The 19,864-nt window shown below is 32.4% G+C and overlaps 4 protein-coding genes across 4 annotated transcripts; 2 read left to right on the top strand and 2 right to left on the bottom strand.

The window, feature by feature from the left end:
• Positions 1-3,705: 3,705 nt before the first annotated feature.
• On the bottom strand, positions 3,706-4,552 carry LOC123197642 (uncharacterized protein PAM68-like). Its single transcript, XM_044611976.1, has one exon. It carries the CDS (start codon positions 4,489-4,491, stop codon positions 3,955-3,957), a length of 537 nt encoding a protein of 178 aa, XP_044467911.1. The 5' UTR covers positions 4,492-4,552; the 3' UTR covers positions 3,706-3,954.
• Positions 4,553-5,328: 776 nt separating this feature from the next.
• LOC123198361 (DUF21 domain-containing protein At5g52790) lies at positions 5,329-8,723 on the bottom strand. The gene is given in 11 exon segments (XM_044613053.1): positions 5,329-5,382; positions 5,384-5,411; positions 5,839-5,912; positions 5,996-6,024; positions 6,027-6,082; positions 6,273-6,408; positions 6,489-6,579; positions 7,186-7,276; positions 8,202-8,229; positions 8,311-8,466; positions 8,546-8,723. Coding segments are annotated over 11 exon segments (921 nt in total).
• Positions 8,724-10,983: 2,260 nt separating this feature from the next.
• Positions 10,984-16,391, top strand: LOC123197620 (DNA-directed primase/polymerase protein). The gene is made up of 14 exons (XM_044611947.1): positions 10,984-11,132; positions 11,464-11,615; positions 11,983-12,152; positions 12,282-12,428; positions 12,524-12,575; positions 12,962-13,136; positions 13,318-13,400; positions 13,666-13,878; positions 14,215-14,331; positions 14,474-14,630; positions 15,055-15,162; positions 15,420-15,485; positions 15,564-15,829; positions 16,078-16,391. The coding sequence occupies exons 1-14, from the start codon at positions 11,078-11,080 to the stop codon at positions 16,168-16,170; spliced, it is 1,854 nt and encodes a 617-aa protein (XP_044467882.1). The 5' UTR covers positions 10,984-11,077; the 3' UTR covers positions 16,171-16,391.
• Positions 16,392-18,403: 2,012 nt separating this feature from the next.
• On the top strand, positions 18,404-19,698 carry LOC123197750 (protein SAR DEFICIENT 4). The gene has a single exon (XM_044612122.1). It carries the CDS (start codon positions 18,594-18,596, stop codon positions 19,602-19,604), a length of 1,011 nt encoding a protein of 336 aa, XP_044468057.1. The 5' UTR covers positions 18,404-18,593; the 3' UTR covers positions 19,605-19,698.
• Positions 19,699-19,864: the final 166 nt, after the last annotated feature.

The raw sequence follows: 19,864 nt of genomic DNA, 5'->3' as shown, positions 1-19,864 counted from the left end.
TGGATTATAGATTTTCACGCGCTAAGTTACAAACTGAAGCTTTCTATCAGGGATGACACTGGGCTGAATATGGGACGGTTTCTTTAATCTCCATACCTTCCTTTTTATCGAAAAACTTTTCTTTGTCCCAATCTCCACACAGAAAACATTTTTTTTTTGGTCTAATGGGATAACGGGGAATTCTGATCCCCTCCCACGGAAACATTTCTCTCTACCCATCCTTATGTAAAAAATTTTCCTTCCTTTTTCTAACAGGGATAGAAAGAAAAAAGAAAGATTTAGAAGATACATAGGATAGTGAACAAGTATATATTTATCTTTATCCTTGTTTATTCATAAATTGTGGAGATTTTAATCGTCTCTAACTTTGTTCCGATTTTTACGAGGGAATATCTTCTCTATTAAATAAGAGGTGGGACGGAAACCGATTTTAAAGGGCTGAATTTGTTATCCCTACTCACTAAAAAATAACTGTCACACCTCTAAAATGCGAAGGAGAACAAGCATGTCGGGTCCGCATGTTGGGCTCGATGACAAATCTTGAAGCGGCATTGCCTAAGCATGCCATGACAATGTGCCGCTGTCAAATTTTTAGACCAAGAAAACTGATATTTTTTCTTGGCAATCTGAGATGAGATCACTCCACCTAAATTATTGAAGTATAATACGTAAGAAGCCAAGCCAAAGGCTTCTATCATGTTGCCTTTCGATTTCCAACAAATTGCTTTCAAACAAGGTAAATGAAATGGCCCTCCAAGTTGGAAAATTTAACTTGACTTCTCTTCTCCCTCTTGTATCTTTCCAAGCGTTTTGGTTGATGAAATATGCTTATCGTGGATCAAAGGCGGCCAAGACCCCACGTACTGATCATTTTTCAAGTGGTTTCTTACGTAACAGCTAGGGTTGAAAGCACAGAGAGATATTTATCTAAATCTTATGGTATATATATATATATATATATATCATATTAATACGATATAATATATATATCATATAATATAATAAATATTATTAATACAGATTAATATACATTTTTTAAAACAATGATGACGTGATAAAAATGTATAAAAGAAATTTTAAATTTTCAGGAGTATTTGTAATATTTTTCAAAATGATCGACATGTTAATTTAAATTTTTTTATTATTTCTTAGTATTTTATTTATTAAAAAACATATTGTATAATACAAAAAATTAAGTTTTTAATATATAAAAAAATATATGATTTGACTATAATGAATGGAAATTAATGGCAGAACCAATGTTTTCGGAATTGGACAAATGTCCTATCTAACCGATGGTTAGACTAATTGATTGATAATTGGATTAGTTAACTATTTAAAAATATTATTTCACAATTTTATATAATTTATCATTAAATATATAGTTTGAATTATTTTAACATTAAAATAAATTTGTTTCGATGATATACATGTTTAAAATTGATTGATAAAGTCCTTAGTTCAAGTCCCAATAATAAATTTAATTTTTTTTTCATGTTAACGGAGTCAATCCAATTTTTTTCTCAAATCAATTACACTGATCCAATTTTTTAAACCATGATAAAAATAATAATTTTTTTTTGTAACAAAAAATTACATTTGAGCTGAACTGTTCCTTTAGGATGGATCAACTATTTCGAACAGATCAAATTTTGAATCTAATGATTAGAAGGGAGCAAGAAAACAAAACTGTGAAACTACAAATACCCTGTTTTTAGTTCCGATCTCTATCCGAAACCAATATATTGTAAATAGGTTTTGATTCTGATTTTGTGAAACTAGTCAGTTTCAATTCCGATACCAATTTTATCTTTAAAAAACTGGAATTGGAACCGAAAGAACTAGAACATATCTTTTTTAATGAATCCAATCAGAATTCTAGCGTGTTTCTATATTTTATGATAATTTTTTTGTAATTGAAAAGAAAACTGATGTTGAAAGACGAGGAAAGAAAAGTGAGAAACAAGAAAACTGATGTTGAAAGATTTAATTTATTGAGAAACAACTAGGTCTAGGTAATTGTTTTCATTGATGGGATTTGATTGACACGAAAAAATCTGAGCCACCAAACTTCGACCCCACCCCCTCAAATCACATATTTACTTATGTCTGCTTGTAGAGTTTCATTTGAACTGTGTGTTTTTGCTTTGCTGGTTTCGGAACTGTTTCTGAAAAATGAAAATTTCTTCTTCTCTTTCATTGAGAAGAAAGAGAGCTCTCAAATTAAGAATTTTTTCCAAACCAATATATAAGTAAATAAATTTTGTTTTTATTATATTGATAAATATTGACCGGATATCTGTGACCTAAACCAAAACCGATTGGATAGATTCTAGATAAAAACTTATGTGTACAAGTTTTAGTTTAGAATCTTAAATCTTAGGAACTGATCAGTTTTGTTTCTTTTTTTTTTTTGTATGATGCTCGGACCTGCTCATCTTTATCAGTGACTGATTTCACAATTATTAAATCAGGTAAATTAAGAGTTTAATCTTGAAATATAGATAGAAAAGACTTGAACTCATATATTTTTATATACAAAATCTCTTTTTTATCATTTTAACTACTTATCGAAGGCGATAAAACAGTATTAACTAATTGTGTTTCTGCCTAAATGGTACTTTCCTACTTCCATTAAACTTGAAACCATCATTATAAAGGTTAAAAAGAATGTTTTTGTTTCTTTGTAAAATATATAAATATTATAAGAGTAATATATTTATTGTTTAAACACTTTAGTTTAACTGTAATCATACTATTTTTTTGCCATTTAGCTGGAAGAATATTGTTTTAGTGCCAATCTTGTCAAATCGTTCAATTTCAGGCACGTACAGAGCAGAGGTTATTTAGTTATAATAAACATTTTGAAAATAACAAAATATATTTTCGTCTTTTCAATGTATATATTCTAAAAATTATTGAGTTTTACTAACTAGAGATTGCTATTAAAGATCTAAAATGCCCCTATCGTTATTTTATCCTTGAAATTTTTTAGTATAATGTTCCAGTTTTATATGGTTGATCGTATTTTAAGGCATTTTATACCTGTTGGAAGTTCGCTATCTCTGGTGACAGAAAAAAATTTTAGAAAAGAGATGGACACTTTTCAAACTTTGAAAGAAGAAAAATTATTAGATTTTTAAATTAAAAAAGAGAAATATGATAAATTTTTAGTTTTTTTAATTTTTAACTAAATGATATTTTTATTTTTACTCATGATAACGAATTTTAATAGAAGAATTGATATTTAGATTTTTAAAAATTGGCGAGTGTAAGTTTGAGATTTTACTAAACTTTGGGTGAAAATAAGTCTTTTGGCCAAGAAACGGGTGTAAATTTAGGCCTTCGATATATCTAAACAAGAAATTTGTCCATCGAATTATCGGACTAGGGCTTGAACAAAGGTAATTTAAACCTGATGCCCAATAAACCTAAAAATTTATTATGAATATAGGTGTATTTGTCAGTTTTCATATTTGTCAGAAAATTGTAGTGATGTTTTTGCAAGTTTTTAAAGTTCTAAAACAGGTTTAAAATAGACCTAAATCAAGTCCCAACCTAAAAAATTTGATAAACCAGATTGAACCAAAAATAGGCAAGCCCGAAGCTTAGAGCCCAAAAATTTTTTACAAGCCAGGATTCGATATGCCGGATTAACAGCCCAACAACTCACTGCCCATCCAACTATGCAAGGGGAAAACCATATAAAATAATGTCTTATTCTTCAAATTTCCCAAATTTTTGGAATGAAACAGTATATAAAGTAGATTGAGAAAATCAATCTACGGAGAAAACTTTACCTACAGAGAAAACTGAAAACTTTACAATAACATTTTAACAAGCATTACATGAAGAAAGCAACAACTGAATCGAGAAATTGACTCTTCTGAAGGGTAGAAAATGTTCACATGGCTATGTTTCAGAAAAGGTGCAAGACATTATACTTGCAATTCTTCAGGCATCATCGTTTTCTTCTTTCCACATCTCAACCCAATTCTGCTTAGCTTCTTCAAGTCCAAGCACAGAGCCCTTCTTCTCTTCATCCCAGCTGGTGGAAAGTGACCCATAAGCAATCCCAAGCGCAGACATTCCAAAAGTTAACAAAGTTGTCAAAAATGGAAGCCATAATGGCACATCCCATAGCTTCTGCTCCTTCACCATACCAAATAAGTGGAGCAATGCTATACCAGTAGCCAGTGGCACCCCAACAGCCACCAAAATTCTCACTATCATTCTTTCCAAAACTACCTGCGGAAGATGGCCGTCTTCAGTTCTATTATTGTTGTTGTTGTTGTTAATGGCACTTTCCTTTATGGTGGCTGGTGTTCTGGCGCCAAAGCCCTTGGCATTGGCGTGTAGCTTCCATGTGTTTGATGGAAGGTTTATCAGTTTTTGCATGGTTATGGGGTGAATTACTGTTATTCCCGGACTCCATTGATATGGCTTTGGGAATTGAAGAGGTAGTTTTTGCGAAGAGAGTAGTGTGTTCATGACTTTTTAAGCTTTAGATAGCTTTTCTCGTATGCAAATATGGATATATGTTCTTGTTGCTCAAATTTATCTTATCCGAAGCAATTGTATGGTGATTCTGATACCTTTGCTCTTATGATTTTTGGCCTTATCTTTAGATATTTTGGGGAAGATTTTTATAGGTTTTTCTTCAGTAGATAGACCATAATTTCTTGTCCCATTCCCCTTTATTCTTAAAGGATGCTTTTAAATCAGAAGTAATACTAAACATGTTACAAAGGATTCCAATTAAAAGTACGGTGAATTCAATTCGAGTCTAGCTGAGCTTGTGACTAATTTGAGTTTGAATTAAATCAATAATGTCTAATTTTAGTTAGTGCATAATATTATTAGAGAGTTATCGACGAAGTGAACGGTGTCTCAATAAAATAAACAGTATCACTAAATAGACAAACAAGTAAACTTGAACCGAGTTATGTAACTAGAGATCTAACTCAAGATCGACGTATTTATCAGTTTGATCAAGTATTTCCCCCTGCAAAAAGAAAATTCAAGTATCAGAAGCTATCCTTGTAATATTAATGACTAATATATGAACATACTGACCCGTAGAAGTTCCTCCATAACATCTTCCAGCGTTATGATTCCAACGATCTCTTCATCTAAAATGGGTAGAGACTTCACTTCTTCTTTAGAAAGATTACCATTTTCTGAAAACATTATGTAATAAACTTTAGATGCCACAAATTTACCTTTTAGCTCTTCTTGGACATGTGTTGGATTTGAATGAATGCTTATCTCTAATATTCCAGCCGTGGCTTTTGCATTTTCTGCAGTTTCCCTAATATCATCCCTAAACTAAACAACAACGGCCATGTGGCTTTGACCCTTTTGAAACTGGTTTAGTATATATATCATAGAGAGGCACACCATCGTGCACCCTATTGCAGATTTTGAAAATTTATCATATAAAGTAAAGCATAAGAAAATGCCTATATAATTATATTGTCAACAGTGGTGGACCAACACGGTGAAGGAGAGTTACTTAACTTCATTACGTTTGAAAAACTAGTCGTTTGATACCCTTAGGTTTGAAAACTTAGTAATATATTATATTATATCATCAAAATAACTCTTAGGTTTGAAAAATTAGTAGTTTAATACCCATTTAGCTTTGAAACTTAGCAACATAATATATTGAAAATATCAAAATAACACATAAAATTTATACGGGCATTTCTTAAATTTCATTATTTCTTATATTTTTATTTAAATTTGATCTCTTATAGTGTAACTTTGGATCCGCCTCTGGTCATCAACCTGATGGTCAAAAATCAAATTATTTAATGTTACAAGACAATTTCATGCTTGGGAGTTCTCCGAATATTAAGATCTCTGATCGGGGTTTCATCTTCAGGACTGTACTTGATTAGATTTTTTACCTGTAAAACAAATGGCAATGGTTGAAATTTTCTGGTATGGCTGAAAACAATTCTAACAATGAGAATAATTCTAGCAGTCTTACCAAAATAAGGCCAATAATATTTGTTGGGACTGCTGGTAGATAGGCACACGACTATGTCCTTTGCCTATTATTAGGCCCATCGTAATCCTGATAAATACTTTTGAGTCCATAAATAAGAATATAAATGATATATTATTATATAATTATATAATAATATAATAAAATATTATTATTTATATATTTTATTATGTATTTAAAAGTGTTTGAAAATGCATATATATGTAACATTGCTTTATACAAGAATAGACACAGAGAAGCGAAAGATGGGCAGTCATACTCATCCAATCTGGAATTTATGTCAAGTGGAAAAATTTTAGAAATTGGGGTCATAGCATCTTTGACTGTCTTGCGTGTCATGTCTAAAGCTCCAGTGATAATTGTTGTTTCATCATGTGTCAACTCTCCACCTTTCCCTGCCAAAATTTTAATACATTATTAACATCAAATAAATTTTTTCAGTTTCAGCTTGGAAAGACGTTTTGAGATTGGACACCAACCTCATTTCCATGCATATCCACGAGTGTTTTCAGCTCTGCCCGCCGTGGAAGTGCAGAGTGTCTCTTTCCAAGAAGCCAATCCAGTAACTGCCAAAAGAGAAAAACCAAAAGGGCATTGAAAATCAAAGAAGATATAGTTCTTAAACAAAACTTATAAAGGATTAGATTTAAATCGAATTAATTTGTACTAAGTGAAAGAGTTTCCAATATTGAAAAGATACATCACCCACTATAATAAAAAATCAAGTATCAAATTATGACCAAATTTATTATAGTAAGTCTAATTTCTTTATTTCTTATCGTATTGCAACTTTTCTTTTTTAATATTTTTTTAAAATTAAAAAACATGACTTTTTAAATTTAATCTTTAATAAGTTAAAATTTATTAAAAAAATAATTTAAGCTGCAATATCAAGTTTAAGTGAGCCAAACTTGAATTTGATTAATCATATTGAGTTTTGACTTAGCTTTGTTAAAGTTCATCAAACTTGAGCCTTAATTTGTACACAACGCTCATGAGTTGAGCTGAATTTGAGTTTGCTCTAACTCAAGTTTGGAATGACTCTTATGAGTTTAGTTCAAGTTTGATTCGGTTTGAATCCACTCATTTTCTCCTCATCTCTTATTAGTTTGTCATATTTGTTTCATTATCCTCAAGGTAGGCCAAACATACGATACAATGACGCTGACTACCTTACTAATGGGATAAGATAACGAGAAGATAACAATAACAATCAACCGAACCGTAGCGGACAGTTTTGCACCAATAGTCAATCCATACCAAAAATTAGAGGTGTCAATAGGTCAGGTCAAGCTAGAGGCCTATACAATAATGGGTCTTCGGGTCAAGCCAACCCATTGATATATAAAAGTCCGACTCATATGATAATGAGCCTTACTTGGGTTGGGTTAGGTGGGCCTTAAATGGGTCGCCATACCCATTTAAACAATTTTTTTTAAAAAAAAATTTAAATACAAATTATTTTTCAATTATTTAAACCGAAGACAATACCTTGAACATTTTATTTGTAATCCCTCATTGTGGCGGAGGAATATTATGGTTACATGATGAAAAATATTATAAGTTTATAATATAATACAAATAAATTAATTCACACACTATATAAATTACAAACATAAATAAAAAATATATATACTATATTATTTATCTACTCATTTTTAACATTTAAATCTCTGAATTCTTTTGACATTGAATCAATTTATAATATTTTGTAATGATAAAATTGAAATAAAAATAAAATTATAAATACAAAGAATTATTATTTGCTAATTCACATAGTTTTGAAAAATAGTTGATGTGAGAAAATGAGATTAAAAATATAATAAAAGAATTGAGATTAAAAGAAATTGAAATTGAAGAAGAGTTGGATTGATTTATATAAAATAAATAAATAAATAATTAATTAATTAAAAAAATAAAGTTAAAAGGCTTCGGTCTTTGTGGTAGAAGCCGAATTGTGCTACAAAGGTAGAAGTCGTTGTTCTCTGAAATATTTTTTTTAATTTTTATTTTTTTAAAATATTAACAAGTCGGGTCGGATCGGCCCATAGATTTAATATTAAAGCTCATGAACTGACTTGAAAAGGCTCATGAGCTAAACCTAACACGTTATAGTATCGGATTGAGTCTTCTCGTATTGGGTTTTAATTTTGTGCTCCGGACTAGGTTTAATTGACATGTCTACCAAGAACACACAGCCTGAGGGATAATCTGACAACAAACAAAAGAAAATAAAGCAAGCTAAGGGCGCTACGAACAAATTGTAAAATTTGCAGTTGCCAAGATATCCTACCTCACCAAACGCAGAATGAGGGTGACCGAAATCAATACAGAAGCCCAAGCTGGCAGAAGTACATCCAAGAAAATGGGCAAGGCCTCCATTGCCAAGGCGTTGCCTATGAGGAGAGTACATAGAAGAACATGCTGATGCTTAACAATGGGGAGAATCTTTGCTGCCATTAAAGCGAGTTTAAAATGCTTCAGAAGATGATAAATTATTCAATAGATCAAAAGCTAATATATCATAAAGACCTACTTTTTTGCGGTCTTCGGGCTGACCAGCCTTCATTATGACCTCAAGATCGACGAGGCTGAGGGACATGAGTCCCATAGTGAGGCCTGACATGAGGCCGGAGAAAGACACAAGAGCCACACATATGACTAAATAAACCCAAAACATTGTCTCACAACAAGGCACGTCAGCTGCCATTTTGTTGTAAAAACTATATCTGCAGATAATGGAGATGCATGGGGCAAGAAGTTTGTGTGGTGTATAAATAGAATTTGCTGAGTATAGCTTATTTTGCTTATTATAACAGTAATAAAACTAAATACGTGTTGTGGGCTAACCATTTGACCTGCCCGTGCAGCATCATTGGACTGACCTCTTGGAGGGTCAACCTTGTATATGTATATGCCTTTATTATGGTTTAGGGTCATAGGTTTTATCTTGTTTTGGACTGTTCAGATAGCGACTCCAACTCAATTTAGACCAATTTGTATGATCTAGTCCCTCTCCAATGTTGCCCATTTGGCTCCATATTGTGCATGTCCTTTGACTTGAGCACCCCCAACTACCAACGCACCCGCAAAACCAACCACATTTATTCGCTCATTAGTATACTCATACACTGTTTCTACCCAAGTCTCTATCATGGTCACCAACCTTAATCTGTGATAATATGCAGTGTGCATGGCTGAAGTCATTTTTCATTCATTTTAACTTAGAAAATACTGCATAAAATGTTTCATTATCAACATGCGATGATGCTAAGAACGTTGAAAAAAAAATGACAAAAAATTAAAAGGCAAGTGGCAGGTGAAAAGAACACAAACTCAACAACCCGATACCTAATTTATGTTTTTAAATAGATTATTGAAGAAAGTGAAGCCGCAACTTACACACTTTCTCGCATCAAATAGAAATTTTCTTTCATAAATCAATACAAAAATTAAAACATACAATGGAATACCTTTTAAGAGTGCCAAGAGGCTTTAAGAAAATAATTCTAATTAAACCCGGAGACTTCAAGAAAATGATCCTGATTAACCCAGAGACTAACACAAAAGCCAAATAATAGGGTGGATTCAAACCGAAGAGAATTTGAATAAAAGTTAGTTTGAACCTAACTTGAATTCAAAAAAATGAACTTGATTCAGTTTAAATGAAAAACAGTAATAATAGAGAAAAATACAAATAAGAGAATCGAAAAAAGAAGAATCACGAAAAAAAAAAGAGTTAAAATGATGAATCATTAATAAACCTTCAAACTCGAATTCAACTGTTGAACTAGAGGTTCAACTCAAGTTCGTTACATTCAATCGCAATTTGGATTCTTGAAGGAGAATGTCATTTTCTATCATTATAGGGCATTTTGTTTACTATATATAATACACCTTTTTGAGTCAGCATTTGTAGATTTATGGTAAGGAACAAATTCTCACTAAATTACTATAAATTTGGATCCGCTCGATCAGCAAAAGTGATTGCTTTGAACTAAACCAACGCCATCCGCGGCTGCATTAAAACAATTATTCGAAGTTAAAATATTTCAGAAGCCAATCACGGCGGAAGACGGCGGAGTCAGTATCAGGTTTGTCATCCACCTTCACTAATCATGGGATTAAGTTGGCATACCAGTACTTGTTGTCGCACTTGCACAAGGAGAATATAAGGTGATGAAATTTGAATAGAATAGGTTTCCTTCTTTAACTCTTTCTTTGTCAATCTCTCTGAGATTCTGCTATTGTTTCTGTTTATTTAAACATGCCTTCTGCTTTTCTTCTTAGAAATCTAACGTAATTTCCCTAGCATGTCTGCATCAGCTTTTAACCACTGCAACTTCAATCTCAGTCTCTGAACCGTCAACTTTTCTAGAGCTCAGAATCTGAAGCATTCAAGTCCCGTGGACAAAGTAAGACGCCGTTATAAACAATAACTCTCTTGTTGGGGATAGACATCGGAGATAATATCTCAGAACTATCATCTCCTCTATTGATCTCATTTTTTATATATATCAACTTTTATATATTAAATTACTTTTTAAAATTTAAAAATTTTATAAATATTTTTTAACACTTAATAAATATTTTATTATTTGTTAAGAGGATATAAAAAAAAAAGTACGAAAAATTTTCCTTTTTAAAAAGGGGAGTGGAAGAAGGGAAAATTTTTTTTTTATAAGAATGGAAGAAAAATTTTCTATTATTTTCATATTAAGGATAAAACAGAGACGAAAATAGATTTTTCTATTGAAACAAGAATAAGGATTAAGATATTCGCCTCTCTTGCCTTTGTTGTCATCTATAACTAGGGGGAATAAAGTTCATTTCATTTAGTTTTATGGTTATCTAGGCAATTTGAGTAAAAGATTTACATATTTGTAAATTTAAATTACTCACAGGGGTATATATGGAAATACATCTCCTTTCATTTAAACTCAATTCTATTGAACTGTTCACCGTTTTGAAAATAAGGAAATGTGGATTAGGCACCAAAATTTCCCTCCAGAGTCGGCCCCTTCAAAAAAATAACAAAATTTTCATCGAACACCGCCGAACTCAATGGACGACGTTGATCGACTCTTTCAATGCTTCAAATGCGGCGTTTCTCCTCCACGTAAGTTCTTGTTTGATCACAATTAGGGCTTTGACGTGAACTGTAATTTACAAGATTGGTTATTGATCGAGTGTCTGCGTGTTTCTTTGATTGTGGTTAGCGTAGTTCAACTTTATGATAATTAAAGGGAAAAAAACTTTAATCTGTATTTAATATACCAGGATCTGAATTTGATTACCAGTTACTAAATGCTGATTATGAATGCATTTCAACCGTTTAATTGTGTGAGTTGCTGCGCCATTTCAATTGTGCTTGAATGAAGCTGTGTTCCTTAATATTTTAAAAAAAAAAAATTAATGATTTGATTTTGGTATTTTTGATGAATTCTTAGCTTCAGCCATGATAGAAAGAAAAAGAAGAAAAATCAAACCGAAGCAAGAAGGCACAAAGCTTGAGGTGTGTACGACTTCAGGTACTCCATCTCCAGGATCAACCGGCTGTGGAAAGACAACTGAAACTGATATAACACTCTTTCCGGAAAAAGTAAGTGTTGGTGAGTTAGGCTTTTTTTGTTTTTTTATAATGTTTTAGTAAAGGTCAAATTAATAATTCTAGTTAAGTAAATCTTTGAATCCTCAAATCTCATTTATTTCCGAGAAGAGAACTAGTGTAATTTTATAAGATTCATATCCTGACTTATGCAGATTTTTCTTCTTCACTACTGTACTTTACGATGATACACCCTTCTTCCTTTGAAGTAATAAAATTTAGCTTGTTTGAGTTAACAATGAATAATGGAAGTGATTATAAATCCATCTTTGATGTTTACCCTTTTGGTTTCTTTTGTGGGAGGTTTGATCTTAAGTCAATTGCAGAGTTTTGATTGAATTATATATTGTTATTTTTTCAGCTTGGTTTGCCAATGGTTAAAGCGAACAAATCTAGCTGTGGCAAGCAGATTTCTCCTGTTGTATTCTATGGGACTCCGCATGGTGTGCCTCCAAAAAGACCATCGAGCTTATTGCGATTATTGCGTGAAATACGTGTTGATCTCTCTGAAGAGGATAAATCAGACTTAAGGTAATTTTTCAGCTCAGCATCTACTATTTCCTGCTTCAAGCATTTTTCAATATCATTAGGTAATGTGTCGCTGTTAACTTTAGGGTACTTTTAACACTATTACCTGACTCTGATTGTATGTTTGTTCAGGAAGGAAGTATGGGCTACCTTTCCAAGGCAAGATGAAGCAATGAAGTTTGCGAGAGGTCATACAAATGTACATATATATAGTTATCAAGATCATTTCAATGGACAGAGAAGGTTTCTTGTTTCAACATATGAGGAATTCTGGCAGAGGTCTCTATGTTTTTTTTATTCTTTGTCTAGTTATACATCTCTATCATCAATTGAGGAACTTTATTTTATTCTCGTGTTGATTCTTTAAATTTTAGGTACAAAATCATGGACCCAAAATTTCGTCATCATTATGAAGTGATTCAGGAGGTGAAAGTTGCCAAATCCCTTCTGCAAATGACACACACAAACACATACATATAATAGGAAATAGGTGATTATATTCTAGTCAAGACATGATTGGTCTTGCGGAACCTATAAAAAAGGTTCCATAAGTAACAGTTTCTTGTTCTCTTCTATGTAATCCATATTCTGTCTATCAAAAGTAGACCATTAATTTGGGGGACACAAAAAATATGCTAGAAAACACTTAAAGGTTTGACATTTTAAGATGGTGCAAAATCAGGATACTAGAAACAAACTCCTTTACGCTTCATCATCAGTGCACTGAGATCTATTGTGCGCTTGACTTTATTTGTGAAGAAAGCTAATATTTATGTGTCTGTTCTCACACTTTGACGATGGGTTGATTCCAGGGTTTTCCCTGTCACCTTTATTTTGATTTGGAGTTCAATAAGAGAGATAATCCTGAAAAAGATGGAGATGAAATGGTTGATTTGTTGATATCAATCACTCTAGAAGCATTGCTTGACAAATACTCTATTGAAGGAAATGAAGATTGGATAATAGAGCTTGATTCCTCTACTACGGGTATGATATTCTACTTGGTGCATAATATTTACTCCATTATTGTTTGAAATGTCTTCTATATTAGATTACACATTACTAAACTAATATTTTACTCAAGAAGTACAGAGCTTTGCATTGTCTTTCAAGATGAGCTTTGTGGTGGTTAAACTCGATTAATAAGTCTAATGATACTTATGTTCAGAAAAATTCTCTCGTCATTTGATTATTCGAATGCCAAAGACTGCTTTCAAGGACAACTCACATGCAGGTGCATTTGTTACTGAGGTATCTTATACTATTGACTGTCTACTTTGTAATAAATATAGTTTTGTGTAATCATTCGAACTTCCATCTGAAGATGGCTGTTGAAACTGAATTATTTTCTTCTTACAGTTCATTTTGGACTATCGACTTTGAATTTACTAAGTATAAGGCTATACAAATTCTGCTTTCTCTGTAGCCTCACTGTAGGAATCTTCGTTAGTTGATGGAGTATTCTTTTCTCTGTAGAGATATCAACTATATTCCCTAAGTGATCACATTTTATCAGATATGCTCTCGGATAAGAAGAGCAAGAGAAAGAGATGAAAAGTTTGAAAAACTGTTCATAAAGAAAGATTCGAGCTCTGATGAGTCCCCAAGCCAACTTTTTGTGGACACTGCTGTGTATTCCAGAAATCGTTGCTTTCGTTTAGCTCTATCTTCGAAGGCAGGGAAGAATTCTTTCCTTCTACCTACTGGGCGTTTCAGATGTAAGGGCATGGTATGATATTTTTGTATCAAAGAATTTATAATGTTATTTTAGTAATTTCCTTTCTTTCTTTCTTTAAGCATAGCTAAAATCAGTGCGGTAGTTCTATTGGTGCTCCCATGGTACTGTTCGCCCCCAAACATGAAAGCTGCATCGTTTCTCGAAAAGAAAACACAATAATATTAATTATTGCTCAATTTCACTCTCTACATATAGGATGAGTTGTATGGGTTTGAGATGATGTCATCCAGGGCATGCTGAGTTTTAACCATGAAATTTATCATCCTCATTAGTGTTTTTTTTTTACCCTTCGGCTTGAAATAATTGAAGATATGCCACTAATAACAGTGTGAAGAAGACATGTTCATGGCATCTTTGATCTGCAATATTGATGCTGACTGCAACAAACGTTTAGTCTGCAAATTGGAGTTAGATTGTGTTAAAACCCTGCAATTTGATACAGAGGTTTGTTCAGACTCTGCTTTCGTTTCACTGTCAAGCTACCTCATTGCATGGATAAGCTATTGTTCATATTTCTCCATAAGATTGTACCTTTTGGATCTCGACATAACATATCCATAAATGAATAAATTCTTTTCTATTGCAGCTACATAATAATTTTGGAAAATATTGTCGCACTTCTGAAGAATTAGCATTGAGTTCCTGCTTAAGTGATGTGTCAAGCACTTACTTCACGGGAAAGTCACCATTCCCAACTTTGGACAAATTTATAGAATGTATTGCATCAATTGGAGATGTATCTGGTACCATCTTTCAATCTCTTATTTTGAATTTTGGACTCTGTCGTCATAGTTGAACATGTTCTGGATGAGGAAATCTAAAAACTAATTTCTTATTTGGCTTATTAAATAATTTTGGACTTCATTATTATCCTATGGTTATTGTTAATTAGTGGTAACATTAGTTCTAGTGTTACTAGCTAGTTATGTTATGCCGCGAAGAACTAGTGTCCAGGTGGAATTTAGCTTGAAATCTATCTGATTTTCTTTCATGTATCAAGAGGAATATGATACAAACTCATTCCTATATATACTAAATGTCATACTCTTTTTCAACATGTTCATGCTTTAAAAATGAAGAAAAAATGTGTAAAGAAAACAATATGGATATCAAATACTATTTTCTCACAATTCTTTATCACCTTATTAATGAGTTGTTGAAATATAGGAAAAATAAGGAGCTGGTATTGGTTCTCAGAGTATGGATTGATTGTCTACAGTATGTCAAGAAATAGATACTGTGAGCGAATTGGAAGACAGCATAAAAGCAATCATGGTAAATTCTATATTCATGTCTGTTAGTTATACACGTATCACTGTACTGTAGTTTTAGTTTAACTAATTAAACTTATTGATGAATGTTCTTTTTTTTTCTGAAGTAATCCTCAACTTTTCCTGTAATCTTCACATTTCATAACCTCTCATCTCACAAGATGTTTGCAGTTAAAAGCTCCGCATTGCCTAGCACTTCAATTTGTTTTCCGTTAAAGATGTAAGGCACTGCTAATACAGATAAACTTTTTAATTGTTCAGTGATGTATGTTGTTGATCTGAGAAGGGCTGTTTATTACCAGAAATGCTATGATCCAGATTGCAAAGGTACAGGATCATTCTTCACTTTTCACATCCTCTCAGTGCAGGGATGATGAATTTTAAATCAATTTTTCATGGCATCAGGTTACCGATCTCCTCTTCGGCCAATTCCAATGGACTGCATCCCTGATTCTATGTATTCCTCTGGTTTGGGACAGATGATGCAGCATGAAGGATTGACAAATAATAATATCGAATACCACCTTGTAAAAAATTGCAGGGAACTGGATATGAGTTACTACAATGAAGACAATCCAGAGAGCTGCAATAAAGATTCTTGGTGGATTGAAGCCATAAATCTTGCCAATGATATTGAGAACAAGCACAAAGCATGTGACATCGTCAACATGGTTAGTATATGGCTCTTTTATAGCCATTTTAGTTCACCTGATTGCTTGTTTTATGTCGAAAACAACAATAAGATTTTTTCTTTTTCTTTTTCTCAAGCATCAACTGTTTAGTGATACAAGTTCTGTAACCTTGAATGAAGCTGAAAGTTGAAATAATTTTGAAGCTCACATGTCATCGAACAATAAAACATGTCGAGTTATTATTATTATTATTATTTTGGTATCTGTCTCTTACATGTTACAAGCAGGTGAACATTGATAATGATGAAGATGATAGCTGGTGGATGGCTGCTGAGGAGACTGCATCTCAAGCAGAGCTAATGCACTTCAATTCAGAGTAAGGTAATTATTCAACCTTCTGACGGATGGCTGATATAGAATGGGCCAGAAGTTGTGAATCACTTAGAGATGAAAGTGAGTTCTACAGAGTGAAGGAGAAATAAGGCACCCAGAACTTCCAGGGGAAGTAAAATATGTAATTGTAAAAATGTAGAATTGCAATGAATAAAACTTTTGTGTACATCTTATATTGTACAAGGCTAAACATGTTATAACACCTTAATTAGGGGGTAGATGATTAATTCAAGCTTAGTTAGAATTCAAAATAATCAATTTGAGTTCAAACTTTAACAAGGATTAACTACTTTCTCATAAGAACTTTTCTTAAGTTGTTAGCATATATCAGCTTGCAATTAGGATAAAATCCAGTTTATTTAATATCTTATTGTTTTCTTGGAATTTTAGTGAGATATTAATTACAATAACAATTTTTTAAAAGTTTTACAGAAATAATTACATCTCTCATTTTTATATTTAGGCTATTTAACCATCAAATTCAAGGTTTACAGAATGATCTTTATATATAAATTGAATTTTCAATCATTCTCAGTTTATTTTTTAGAAAATCTTGTCTTCTATTTTTTTAGCCACTTTTTTAAAATTTGAAGTGATTTTGATTGTGCAAAATCGGAAAGAAGTTTAGTTGTGACAATTCTTTGTTACATTATACAAATTTAATGACAAATATTTGTGTTGACACAATTATTTAAGGTTTTTTTTTTTTTTTTAAGTTAGGGTTTTATGTTTGTAGGTTGAATTTGATGAATTTGGTTGTTATTTTGATAATTGAGTTGTGATTGTTGTTAGAATTGAGGTAAGCAAAAATGTATTTGCATGGGACATTACATGAACCTTCTTAGTTTGCATAATTTGATTCTGTGTATATATGACAAATTATATAGATTTAAACTGCTTTGGTATGCAAATGAGATTAACTACAATTAGGTGTTAAATGGATCTAGTAGGCCTAAAGCACTGGAAAATGACCCAGTTGGGAGGGTTTGGTCTATTATTGTAAGAGGCTGAGTCAGACCTTAGAGCTAGACACAAGACCTGTGGGCTAGTTCGACCCTATATATATATAGTTGGATTGTGGGCTATTCCAACTCATAAGACTTGTTATTGTATAAGCCTTAGACTTGATTCACTCTCACTTTGAATACACAAATAAGTATACATTTAATACGTGTTATTATACGATTAGATAATTTTGAAATAAAAATAAAATAACATTCAATCATATGATAACATATATAAGTATATGTATATTTGTATATTAAAAATAGGTACATATAATATTACTCTAAAAAAAAGTAAAACGAAAGTTAATAACAAAATAAGTGGGATGGTCGATTTTGATAATACAAAGAGTAAGAATCAAAAGGGTGGCATTACAAACTAAAGAGAGTTAGACAATATTAGGGTTAACGTTTTAGTTTAGGGTTTTAGTGAATAGTTAAAGATGAGGGCAAAATTATGTTTATTTTAGTTTGTTAGATTGGTACAAGTATGAGTATTAATTAATATAAAGTTAATGTGTTATCATGTAATTGAATAAGTTAATTATTTATTTTATTTTTAATTTAAAATAGTTTATTTATATGATAATATGTTAATTTATTTGTATTTATTAACATTGAATCATTTATAAATAAATTATTATTATTTTATTAATAGATGAATTAGATATAGAATGCAAAAGAACGAGGGGAAAAGAAGACAAGCCAGCAACGAAATTTAGGGGGCAATTCGTTAAGAGTATTTAAAAATTACCCTAGTTATTTGATTATTATTTTTAACTTATTTATTAAAAGATTATTAAATTAATTTTGAATTTACTATAATTTTAATTTTAATTTTATTAATTGATAAGATAAAAATACTTGTATTTTCAATTAATTATACAAAGTTTTATGAAAAATGTTTTACAAAATTATAACTAATAACATTTAAGTAAAAGAATTTCTTTTTATTATATCAAACTAAATATAATAATGATTTATATTTATTAATTTTATTAAATATAATAATAATTTATAATTAATAATTTTTTAAATAATTTTTATTTTTAGTTCAAACCAATCACGACCTAAGAGTTTTAGTATATAATTTAATTCTATACGAATTAATAAATCAATGTTTTGAATAATTTTGAATTCTAATTCAAGTTTTGATATTAAGATTTTTTTTTTTCCATCTAAAGGAGCTTCGTATTCGTTTTCAATTTTCCATTTTTATTAGAAAAAAAAAATTGTATTCCACTTATGGAACTCGTAGTTATAATCACTGTTTCCGTCGGTTCAACCAGAAACCGGCCCACAGTCCGGTCCTGACAAGTCACAGGCTATATAAGGCCGCCAAGTCTTGGTCTCCTTCCCAATTTTCTTCTTCAACTGCTCAACCCAGTTCCTCAGTTCTCTCATCAATGGCTTCCAATGACTCATATCCCAACTCAGCCAATCCAGTCTTCATCTCAGCCGATTCAATCCACTCAATCCTAACCCACAAATCTCTCATCCAACACTTCCACTCTTCTCTCCCGAAAGTCTCATCGACAATCCACACACCACTCCGTCAAAACTACAACGTTTCACCTTCCTCCTCTCTCCTCCTCATGCCCTCCTGGTCTTCCTCCCCCTCTTTCCCTTACATGGGCGTCAAACTTGTCACTCACTTCCCCCAGAACTCCGCCCTAAACTTACCCGGAATTCACGGCAGTTACGTCCTCTTCAGCTCTACCACCGGCCAAACCCTCGCCGCCATGGATGGCACAGTGTTGACTCTTTACAGAACATCATGTGTCTCCGGCTTGGCGTCGAAGATCTTAGCGAGAAAAGACAGCAAAATCCTTGTTATGGTAGGTGCAGGCGCTCTGGCGCCCCATTTGATCAAGGCCCACTTAGCAGCCCGACCCGGTTTGCAGAGAGTGATAATATGGAACAGAACGATGAAGAAGGCCAGCGATTTGGCTGCGGAGTTGAGGAAGAGGGATGAATACAAGGGGGTGTGTTTTGAAAGTGATGAAAACTTGGAGGGGATAATTGAAATGGGTGATATTGTGAGCTGTGCGACAAATTCTGAGGTGGCGTTGGTGAGAGGGGAGAGATTAAAGGTGGGGGCTCATCTTGATTTGGTTGGGTCGTTTCAGCATAGTATGAGGGAATGTGATGATGAGGCCATAAGAAGAGGGAGAGTTTTTGTGGATAATGAAGGGGCTTTGGTGGAAGCTGGTGAACTTGTGGGTGCTTTTGAGAGAAAGGTGATTGAAAAGGAAGACGTTGTGGGAAATTTGGTGGAGCTGATTGAAGGGGCTAAAACTGGAAGAAGAGATGAGAAGGAGATCACAGTGTTCAAGGCTGTTGGGTCTGGCGTGGTGGATGTTCTTGCAGCCCAAATGGTATACGAAAATTTTCTAAAACTTGGCAGGAATGATTAGGGTTTTTTTGGTTGTGTATCGAAAACTTATTAATATGTATCATATAAGAAGTGTTTTTTTAAAATAAAATATTAAAAATCCTAATTATGCTTAATATTCATGTGATTGGGAAACGAAGCAAATATGAGAAAATTGGTGGAATATGAATAATGGTAAAATTACCAGAAGGAGAATTGAAAAGCAGAGCACAGTCGTCATGTCCGTTGATTCTGAGTCACTACTTTTCTTGCTGCTCAAAATGGCACACGAAAAATCATACA

The sequence above is a fragment of the Mangifera indica genome, chromosome 15, assembly GCF_011075055.1.
Source record: "Mangifera indica cultivar Alphonso chromosome 15, CATAS_Mindica_2.1, whole genome shotgun sequence".
Lineage (NCBI taxonomy): Eukaryota > Viridiplantae > Streptophyta > Magnoliopsida > Sapindales > Anacardiaceae > Mangifera > Mangifera indica.
This window is presented reverse-complemented; position numbering and strand designations above follow the sequence as displayed.

Coding starts and splice junctions, on each gene's coding strand:
- LOC123197750 (XM_044612122.1), top strand. CDS start 18,594: ATGGCTTCCAATGACTCATATCCCAACTCAGCCAATCCAGTCTTCATC.
- LOC123197642 (XM_044611976.1), bottom strand. CDS start 4,491: ATGAACACACTACTCTCTTCGCAAAAACTACCTCTTCAATTCCCAAAG.
- LOC123197620 (XM_044611947.1), top strand. CDS start 11,078: ATGGACGACGTTGATCGACTCTTTCAATGCTTCAAATGCGGCGTTTCT. Junction 12,429..12,523: donor TATGAGGAATTCTGGCAGAG/GTCTCTATGTTT, acceptor TTTAAATTTTAG/GTACAAAATCATGGACCCAA. Junction 15,486..15,563: donor CTATGATCCAGATTGCAAAG/GTACAGGATCAT, acceptor TCATGGCATCAG/GTTACCGATCTCCTCTTCGG.